We start from the raw sequence: 11,085 nt of genomic DNA on the forward strand, positions 1-11,085 counted from the left end.
CTTTGCAGCATACTTTGCCTTTCTCTTTGCACTTGACTCCCCCCTTTCATCCTCAGTCATGGTTTTAGGGTGTTGCACGCGCCATTCTTGCAACTTCTGATTTTTTTCTCGAAGATCGATCACTCCGTCACCCACTTTTTTCCGATAACTTGCTCGCCTCCGCGCGTTTCTCTGCTCAATTTGCTCGTCTGTTAAGTCACCCTTGTGTTCTTTATGAGGCTGTTTTTCATCTAGATTCTTGCTGGCTGCCTCCTCTTTTTTCTTTCGATAAGCAGCTCTCCTCCGAGCCTTCATTTGCTCTTTTTTCTCGTCAAGGTCCACCGAGATTGGTTGACACCCATTAGTGATATCACCGAGAGGTAGCAGGGTCACATTTTGCATATCTGCACGAAGGGTTTAGGGTCTTCATTGTTCAAGAAGATTTCATGTACTACACAAACACTTAATTTATATATCTGCACGGTCAGGTTAAACAATGATGTATAGCTGGATGTAGTTGGGTTGGTATCATCAAGAGGTAACAGGGGAACATTTTGCATATCTGCCCGGAGGGTTTAGGGTCTTCATTGTTCACCGAGAGGTAACAGGGCTGGTTGAAGCTACTTATTTATCTAGGGTTTATTTTTTATAGAATCCCTCCGTGTCCATACATAAAGTCTGTATGTATTCTAAAGTCCTATGTCTGCCATATATCGAATTGAACCTAAATGATCAGGAATTGTATGATAACACAATGGTCAACTATTGGTCAATTATTTTTATTCACTTTCTTGGTCAATTATTCGTGGGGTTGGGGTCTCGGAAACATATGTCACCTACATTATTCACTAAGAAAGTATACATACGGTAATCATATTGCTGAAACATAAACATCCATACCTGATATCGTAATGGCTGTCAGATTTTCAACTTTTTGCTTGCTGTCTGCCTCCTCTTTTTTCTTTCGATAAGCAGCTCTTCTCTGAGACTTTAGTTGCTCTTTTTTATCGTCATCGTCCACCGTGGTTGGTTGACACACATTAGTGATATCACCGAGAGGTAACCCACCCACATACCGCATATCTGCATGTGAAATGATCTTAACATTATACTCTGGAATGGAGTTAGTATATATAATATCATCGCAGTGCCTTCCCATAAAGCATTCTTACCTGATATCGTAAGGGCAGACAGATTTTCATCTTGTTGCTTGACGGTAGCCTCCTCTTTTTTCTTTCTATAAGCAGCTCGCCTCCGAGCTTTTTTCAACTCTCTTTTTTCGTCAAGGTCCACAGAGGATGGTTGATCTGCATTATTGATATCACTTTGAGGATGGCGTGGAACATTATGCGGCCTCTCTTGCCAACTGTCATGTTGCATGCTAGCATAACAATATATTGGACCGAAACAAGGCAAAGTTGTAGGCACATGGTCTTAACCTTTCGGCAACATAATACTTACCCGAAATCAGATGGGAAGGTTGATGATCATATGTACTTTCACAATCGGCCTGTTCAAGTATCATCCTGTCCGAGTGAATAATATGGACTCCTACAAGTCACACGCTTGATCTTTTAGAAGGGGTTCTGCCCAAGTCTGTTATGTATGATTTATGACATAAAAAGCATAAAAGCAATCTCAGTATATATGCACAGCCTTAATACCTGGACTACCTGGGTAATTCTTGTGAACATCGTCGGCTCCAGGTATAACCCCTTCATTAGAATCGTCACCAAGATGTCCCTCCATCAGGCCTGCAACATCTCCTGTGATGGTGTTTGACATGTATAACAAAATATGTAGCTGAACACATACAAGGAGGTAGTTATATACCTGGAGTATCATATGTGCTATCACCATCGGTCTCAAGTATCATCCGTTCGGAGGGAGTAATATGGACTCCTAGAAATAAAGATGTTGATACATTAGAATCGGTTGTGCCCAAGTCTTTTAGGTATGATTTTCCAACTAAGAAGGATAAAAGTAAACCTTATACCTGGACTACGTTGGTAAATTTTGTCAACATCATCGGCTACGGGTATAATCCCTTCGTTAGAGTCGTCAACACTTGTCCCCTCCATCGGGCCTGTAACACATATGTAGTTGAACATATATATGTTTGACTTGTGTAGCACAATTTATAGGTGAACATATACCTGGAGGTACATGTGATGAAGTCGTCTGTTCCGCTGGCTTGCTGTGTGGAGTCCCCATATGTAACTATTAAAAAAAGACACGTCCAACAGACTCAGGTATCACGCAAAAACTTGTAAACTGACTCTGCAAGCAGATCACGTGAAATACCAACAGTACTAAAGGCCCTTTCCCACTACAGAAATTCAGTCCATAAGGGCAGGTTGTTACAGATTTATTAGTCTTGCTATATATATGAAAATAGAAAGACATGTCGAACAGACCTTGCTACTTTGCATTTTCCTGTATTTTTTTAGGCCACGAAATGTAGTTTTTCTGCAAAGCTATAGTAATTTTGAACCATGTCTGTTTGCTGCTGGATACTAAACTACTGTTGTTTGTTTACAGTGCATCTTCTGTGTTATTTACAGTGCAACAAGAACTGTAATTCTAATGCAAAACTACAGTAATTTTGAACCATAGTTTTCAAGTTGTTTGCTGCTCCATACTAAACTACTGTTGTGTTTTTATAGTGCATCTTCTTTATTATTTACAGAGCAATAAGAACTGTAATTATCCTGCAAGGCTATAGTAATTTTGATCTTTGCCTTTTAAGTTGTTTGCTGCTCCCAGTTTTACAGTGAGCTTACTGGGTTTTTAATGTGTATGTGTCACAGTAAATAGCTTTGATGCATGTATCTATCTCAGGTAACACTAATTTTCTAGTCTCTACTCATGTTGTTTTTCCCTTTTTACAGTTAGCTAAAGGCTTTGTACTATGCGGGTGTCACTGGGAATAGCTTGATGCATGTTTGTATGTTTTTCGGTCAAAAGGATTTCACAATCCAACAGAGAAATACCCATGGCTCTTCTTTTTGCTTGTTCTGTCAGATTTCTTACTGTTGAACCTTAGCAATGCTAGAGAGGATTTTTTGACAGAACTACTACTCATGTGATCTTTCAGCCCTTGTTCCTCTAGAGAACTTTTGAGTAGTGGTGGGATCTGACAATCAGAGCTCTCCTGTGACCACAGAGTGATGCTAGAGACACTTGTATGGATGATTTGCAGTGCAGCGGCCGGCGGCGGAGGTGGAAAATGAAGTGCAGTTTTAGTTTGAACACGAGTCCATCAGGACCTTCATGATCTGTACACGTAAACATACCTGGGGGTTGAAACCGTACAGCGTCGCTGATCGCACGTTCCGCGCGGCGGCGGCCCTGTTGAGTCGTTCCGCGGCGGCGGCGCTGTGGAGTGCGCAGATCTGATCTGCCGCGGGTATGGGGATCGGCGGCGGGGTATGGGGTATGGGGATCGGCGTCAGGGCGATCCTGAAACTGCAAGCGATCCAGAAACGTGTCGAGTCGTTCCGCGGCGGCGGCGCTGTGGAGTGCGCAGATCTGATCTGCCGCGGGTATGGGGATCGTCGTCAGGGCGATCCTGATCGGCGGCAGGGCGCTGTTGATGGGGTTCGGTGGGTGGGCGGGGTTCGGTGGGTGGGCGTGGGGTGGGGGTAATTTGATGGGACAAAACCGGTTGAAAATAAACCGGTTGAAAGTGGGGGGACTATTCAACCAATTCGTCCATTAGGAGTAGAAGATATATCTGAATCCTCTTATATTTCTTTACGGAGGGAGTACTTTATAATATACAATTATATTCACTTGTCGTGTTTTGTTTTTTAGTAATTGATGGCCGGAGTTTCACTTTAATGACCATGTCAATGTAAGAGACAACCTACATTTGCGATTAAATCAAAGGGATTTTCACAGCTCAATGATGCCAACAACAACAACAACGGTTGGATTTTGGACTGATAAAGTGAGAGCACAAGGCAAAAGTTTTAAATGGAATCAAGAGTCTGTCTATAGCTGGAATTTGATCACGTCAGTGGACTTTGTGATTTAACAAAGCACCCACTTAAAAACATGATTAAGGAAGGACAGAGTGCATGCATGATGCATTAATCCGAATATTATCTTTGGTATATCTCATTGTTTGCATCCACACAAGCCAACATGGACTAAAATAATGCCCATTTGTGGGTGGCTTTGCTTCATCTGTTGTTTAGCTTGGCAAGTAGCATGTCCAGCCGAGGTCCAGTGCACAAAGATATCCTTGCTGCAAATGCAAAGTAGCATCCAGCTCCTCCCTCCCTACAACCTGTGTGCCGCCTGGCTGCCAACCAATCATGGCACACAGGATGATAATAATAGGGTCAAATATTCTTTGAGATAATTTTCACAATTTCATTGTGCACCCCTAAAAAACTAACAAAAAATACAGTTAAAAATGGAGTGGAGCATTGTTGACATTTTTTTTATTGATGTCCCAGGATCTTCTTTATTGTATATACCAGAGGTATGTAGATTGTAGAATGGATAGGAAACATATTTGTCAATTTGACATAGGCCAAAAGAATGTACTTAGTGAGTGCGGCTAATCTGCACCCGGGCTCATCTGCACCCACGCTTAGAAAAAAATTCAAAACAAATACTAGAAAAATTCAAAAAATTCCAAATTTTTTTGTGGTGGTAGATAATTTGACGCGTGAGGTGCGCACCAAAAATCAGCTCATTTGAGCATCTGAGCAGCTCTCGGCAAAAAAGACAAAATCAGGGTCTGTAAAAAAGTATACTGTTCATGCACAGTTTTGACCCGATTTGTCTTTTTTGCCGAGAGTTGCTCAGATGTCCAAATGAGTTGAATTTTGGGGCGCACCTCATGCGTCAAATTATCTACCACCACAAAAAAGTTTGGAATTTTTTGAATTTTTCTAGTATTTGTTTTGAATTTTTTGCTGAGAGGGAGCAGATGAGCCCGGGCACCGTTTTGAGTTTTCCGTACTTAGTGCACTTTACAGAAAAAGAGAAATGAAATGAAAAAAAGAAGCTAGTGGAAGAAGCTAATTCGATCATGTACACTCGAGAGCCAGCTCAAGCTAGCTGCCTAACACTAGCGTAGCCGCACCAACCGGCCGATCGGGCCGGCCGCCGCGTCGCGTCACGGCGCCTCCTCGATGGTGTCCAGCACCGGCCGCCACGACCGGAGCCGCCTCAGCCCGACGCCGGCGCCGCTCGGCTTGACGCCAATCGTGGGGTGCCCGGCGGGGGCATCCTGGAGCTGCAGCAGGCCGACGACCGGGAAGACCCTGCCGGCGTCGCCATTGCTCTGCCTGGAAGAGGCGCCGCGGCCGCCGCCCCGTCGCCGTCTGGTGGTGGTGACCACGATCCTCCGCCACGCGGCGGTGGCGGCCGTGGCGGCGCCGTGGGAGGCGGCCGCGAGCGCGGCCATCTCGTCGTCGGTGAGCACGGAGTAGAGCATGTCCATGGGGAGCAGGAAGTATGCGCGGCGCGGCTGGAGGAGCTCGTCGGCGGCGACGCCCGGCACGCGGCAGCCGACTGCGAGGCGGCACGCGTCGCACACGAACTTGCCCGGGTGGTCCAGCATCAGCTCCGACGCCCGCACCGGCCGCGCCAGCCGCGTCACCCGCCCGTCCGCGTGGATCACCTTGCATCCCCCGCCCCCGCTCGACGCCGACGCCGACGCCGAGCCCGCCGCCGGCGCCAGCGACATGCACGCCGGCTTGTTCCCCATGAGAGAGGTAGAGAGAGAGGGGGGTCAGGTGGTGTGTGAGAGGGGTGGGGTGGGGGATCAATGGAGACGGTGTGGGTATATGATCGGAGGAATAGGTAAGTTGACGGTGGGTGATGCATGGAAAAGGACAAGCAAATGATTAGCGTGCTGCAGCTCAGGGGGGTTAGAGGACAGCAGCAGCAGCTGGCTATCACCTCGCTGAACTTGTGGCCGCAGCTAGCTACCACTCCGCTTAGTTTAATTAGCCAGCAATGGCGATGTGGCAGCCGGACAGCTTGGCGAGGATCGCCATGGACAAGAGCGAAGAGAAAAACAAAGCAAAAAAAGAGTTCGGGTTTGATCTAGCTCATCGATCGGGCCGGCCGGTGGGCTTAATTATAATTATAACTACTCCTTCCGTTCACTTTTGTAAGTCCTTTCAGACAGCTCAAAATAGGCTGTTTTGCACATTGTCTGAAATGTCTTCGAGGTCTTATAAAAGTGAACAGAGGGAGTAGCATATATAAGATGACAGAGCATGGTCTTGGCAGGGCGTCACTGTAGCGCTCGTCTCTCCCCGCCCGCAGCTGCGCCGCTTAGAGTATGTGGACGGGCACGGGCGACGGCGACGACCACGACCTCTCGCGCGGCCTCTTAACAAATTCAGTCCGGCAGTGCTTGCTAGCTACTCATTGCTGAGTTGTACGCCACGACGAACAATTCAGAGGGTTTATCTATCTTTTTCCTTCTCGATTAGTTGGAGCAAGGGGGGACGCATTGGGCCATTTCCTTTCTACGTTAATTAAGAGCATAAGATGAGGAAGACAAGATGGGTTCAATCTGAAGAGATGATCGAGTCGCTGGATCTGTCAATCTGCAGATCCATCTCCCTGTCTGTCAGCATCGGTCGACGAGGATCATGCATGCATGCTTGTTCTAGCCAAACGTGCACTGCACACGTTGGAAGGATGTATGGATGGGTAAACGGTCGATCGATCACTCGGTAAATCATCCAAAGGAAAATCAGTGTTGCTCGCCGTCCTTGCGATGTTCATTTGACATTTGGAGTGGACCAGGGAGGAATATCATTATCAACGCAATAGTTGTTGCTTTTGAGTTCAGCCTTCAGACCCTAGCTGCACACTGAAGCTGGTTATCAGTTCAGTAAAATAAGCGTGATTTGGGGGATGATATTATGCGTTGGCTTACTTTATCACGTCGTGTTTTTATATTTCTTTTGGTTCCAGCTATTCTGCTGCTCTAGAAAATTGAACGGACGGACGGACGGACGGATGTATGGATTAATAGTTGAGGGATTTGGGGGTTGGGGAGACTTGGCCTGGCTCTGGCCTCTCGAGCGGCGCCAGCTTGGCATTCAACGTACCGGAGCTGCAAATCTCAGGACCTGGCATGTATATTTGGTTCTCAAACCAAATATTCCCGCAATATTTGCCTACCTCTGTGCTTGTCACGCCAATCATCTTTACTTTTATTTTATGTATTATCATTCGGCGATGCAACAATGCTTGTTATATGAGCTTTTCATGGCGAGATTGCTGTGAGCCTCTGACATGCTTCTACGCCTTTGGATCAGCACACAACCATCTTTTGTCTACAAGTATAACCAACATACCACAATTATTTGACGATAATAAAGATCCTCTTATGTACGTCCCGTAGGGTGACGGCTAGCGGTCAGTGGTTTGCGGAGGCGATTAGGGTTTCGGCCCCGCTCGTGACTGTCTCCCTTCGACCGCCGCCCTAGGGCACGCCATGGGGAATCCGAGTCCGCCATCGAGGTCTCACCACCACCACCTTCCACTCCATAACCATCCGTGCGATCCTGGGGCGCGCGGACGTGATACACAGTAAACCCTAGGGGGAGTTTCAGGGCGGTGTGGGGGAGGGAGATGGAGGGAGTAGGAAACATGATGCGGCGGCTGAAGTTAACGGAGGATCAGAGGAAGGGAGTCAAGATCCGGATGCAGATGAAGGAGAAGGGGAAGGGCACGGAGGTGCAGGCGGTGGGCAAGGTGATCTCGGAGAAGCCAGCACATCAAGATGCGATCAGCCTATCTGAGGGAGTCCCGGATTAGGGGGTGTCCGGATAGCCGGACTACCATCATCGGCCGAACTATCATCGGCCGGACTATCATCATCATCGACCGGACTCCAAGACTATGAAGATACAAGATTGAAGACTTCGTCCCGTGTCCGGATGGGACTTCCCTTGGCGTGGAAGGCAAGATTGGCGATACGGATACGTAGATCTCCTACTATTGTAACCGACTCTATGTAACCCTAGCCCTCTCCGGTGTCTATATAAACCGGATGGCTCTAGTCCGTAGGACACAACGACAACAACCATTACGATCATACCATAGGATAGCTTCTAGGGTTTAGCCTCCTTGATCTCGTGGTAGATCCACTCTTGTAAACATCCACAATATCAATATCAATCAAGCAGGACGTAGGGTTTTACCTCCATCAAGAGGGCCCAAACCTGGGTAAAACATCGTGTCCCTTGTCTCCTGTTACCATCCGCCTAGACGCACAGTTCGGGACCCCCTACCCGAGATCCGCCGGTTTTGACACCGACATTAGTGCTTTCATTGAGAGTTCCTCTGTGTCGTCACCGATAGGCTTGATGGCCTCTTCAATCAACAACGACGCAGTCCTGGGTGAGACTTTTCTCCCCGGACAGATCTTCGTGTTCGGCGGCTTCGCACTGCGGGCCAACTCACTTGGCCATCTGGAGCAGATCGAAAGCTACGCCCCTGGCCGTCAGGTCAGGTTTGGAAGCCTAAACTTCACGGCCGATATCCGCGGGGACTTGATCTTCGATGGATCTGAGCCACAGCCGAGCGTGCCGCGCTGTCACGATGGGCACGACCTAACTCTGCCGTCGGACAGCACCTTGGAGGCCGCACACGAATCCGCTCCGACCCATAGTCCGGAGCCGATCGCACGGATCGAGGACGGATGGCTGGACGCCGCCTCGGGAGCTGCAACTTCCACGGCGATGAAGCCAAACACTTACCTTGTCCCACATAAAGCCCATGACTCCGAGGTGCCGGACCCCCTGCCGGACTCCGAACCTCCTGCGCCCCTGCCAGTCGAATTCGATTGGGCGCCGATCATGGAATTCACCGCTGCGGACACCTTTCAGCACTCACCCCTCGGCGATATCTTAAATTCGTTGAAGCATCTCTCACTATCCGGAGAGCCCTGGCCGAACTACGGCCAGGATGGTCGGGACGCGAACAATGAAGAAATTCGGAACCCACCCACCACCCACTTCGTAGCCACCGTCGACGATCTAACCGACCTGCTAAACTACGACTCCGAGGACATCAACGGTATGGACGACGATGCCGGAGACAATCAAGAACCAGCGCCTACAGGGCACTGGAAGGCCACCTCGTCACATGACATACATATGGTGGACACCCCAAAGGGAAGCGATAACAAGGAACAACGGGGCGCGGCAGAGGATAATCCCGCCGATAAACAACCAAAACGGCGACATAGACACCGCCCTAAGTCCCGCCTCGATCAAAGCAGCATTCCTAACGACCCAGCGATAGAGCAGGGCAAACCAGCGGACGACAAACATACAACCAAGCAACCATCCGAACAAGACGAACCGGATAATCAACCACTTCACGGAGCAATCAACAGTCCGGACACAACACCGGAGCATAAGAACCTTCACAAAAGACTCGTCGCCACTGCAAGAAGTTTGAAGAAGGAAAAACGGAAGCTCAAAAAAGCGGAAGACATACTCAGAATGAAGTGGAGCAAAGTACTCAAGACCGCAGACAAATATGGCAATGGCCATCAAACAAAGAGCTACCCGAAGCGCAAGTTGCTGACAGAATTTGACGAGGAAGCCATAGAACCCTCACAGTCAAAAAATAAAGAGGCCGCCTGGCCGGATAGACGACCAGATGACAGGCCAAAAGCGACAAGCGGCGCCGCACACAAGCCGACTTATGATTCTGGGAAAACGGACGACCCAACTAGGTCCATCTACGGGCCAAAAAAGAGGGCCCTAGGAAGTAACACAACACGACAAGTGTTCGAAGACAGCGGCACACCCAACTACAGGGGCGCCGCACACCCGCTATGTTTTACCGATGAGGTGCTGGATCATGAATTTCCAGCAGGGTTCAAACCCATAAACATCGAGGCATACGACGGCACAACAGACCCCGGAGTCTGGATAGAAGATTACATACTACACATACACATGGCTAGAGGAGATGCTCTCCACGCCATAAAATACCTACCCCTCAAGCTCAAAGGGCCAGCTCGGCATTGGCTCAAAAGCCTCCCAGAAAACACTGTTGGAAGTTGGGAAGAGCTTGAGGATGCGTTTAGAGCAAATTTTCAAGGGACTTATGTCCGCCCTCCGGATGCAGACGATCTGAGTCATATAACCCAACAGCCCGGAGAGTCAGCGCGCAAATTCTGGAACAGGTTCCTTACCAAAAAGAACCAAATAGTCGACTGTCCGGACGTGGAAGCCTTAGCAGCTTTTAAACACAACGTCCGAGACGAATGGCTCGCCAGACACCTCGGCCAAGAGAAGCCAAGAACCATGGCCGCGCTAACAAGCCTCATGACGCGCTTTTGCGCAGGAGAAGACAGCTGGCTAGCAAGATGCAGCACCAGCGACCCGAGTACATCCGAGATCAGAGATGGAAACAGAAAATCACGGCGCAGGAAAGATCAGCGCCGGAATAAAGAAAAAAGCCCAAAGGGCACGGCGGTCAACGCCGGATTCACAAGCTCGCGGCCAAACAATAAAACACTGCCTCTTAAGGACAACAGCGACGAGCTATCAAATTTAAACAAAATCTTAGATCGGATATGTCAAATCCACAGTACCTCCGGAAGGCCTGCAAACCATACCAACCGAAATTGTTGGGTTTTTAAACAGTCCGGCAGACTCAACGCCGAACACAAGGGGCTCGATGCGCCAAGCGAGGACGATGACGAACCCCACCAGCAGAGCACCGGAAGTCAGAAGACTTTCCCACAAGAAGTCAAAACGGTAAACTCGCTTCATGTGATAGTACGGAAAACCAATACGGCACTCGCTAGGACAAGTGTCGCATGGTTCGCCCCAGCGGAACACCGAGATTGGATGTCAAAACCAATCACTTTCGACCATCTGGATTAGTCCAAAAGTATCCGGAACACAGGATAGACTGCCCTGATATTGGATCCCATAATAGACGGACTGCAATTCACGCAGGTTTTGATGGACGGCGGCGGTAACTCAAACCTGCCATATCCGGACACAATCCGCAAGTTGGGATAAACCCTACTACAATTCGGCATAGCCGCACTTCCTTCAAAGGAGTGGCGCCAGGCCCTTCCGCCAGGCGCAC

At 48.7% G+C, this 11,085-nt stretch overlaps 1 protein-coding gene across 1 annotated transcript; it reads right to left on the bottom strand.

Annotated features, from left to right (window-relative positions):
• Positions 1-4,936: 4,936 nt before the first annotated feature.
• Positions 4,937-5,921, bottom strand: LOC123064332 (uncharacterized). The gene has a single exon (XM_044487829.1). The coding sequence runs from the start codon at positions 5,705-5,707 to the stop codon at positions 5,114-5,116; it is 594 nt and encodes a 197-aa protein (XP_044343764.1). The 5' UTR covers positions 5,708-5,921; the 3' UTR covers positions 4,937-5,113.
• Between the last annotated feature and the right edge of the window lie 5,164 nt (positions 5,922-11,085).

The sequence above is a fragment of the Triticum aestivum genome, chromosome 3B (assembly GCF_018294505.1).
Source record: "Triticum aestivum cultivar Chinese Spring chromosome 3B, IWGSC CS RefSeq v2.1, whole genome shotgun sequence".
Classification (NCBI taxonomy): Eukaryota; Viridiplantae; Streptophyta; class Magnoliopsida; order Poales; family Poaceae; genus Triticum; species Triticum aestivum.

Excerpts from the sequence above, each read along its gene's own strand:
- LOC123064332 (XM_044487829.1), bottom strand. The coding sequence starts at position 5,707 with ATGGGGAACAAGCCGGCGTGCATGTCGCTGGCGCCGGCGGCGGGCTCG.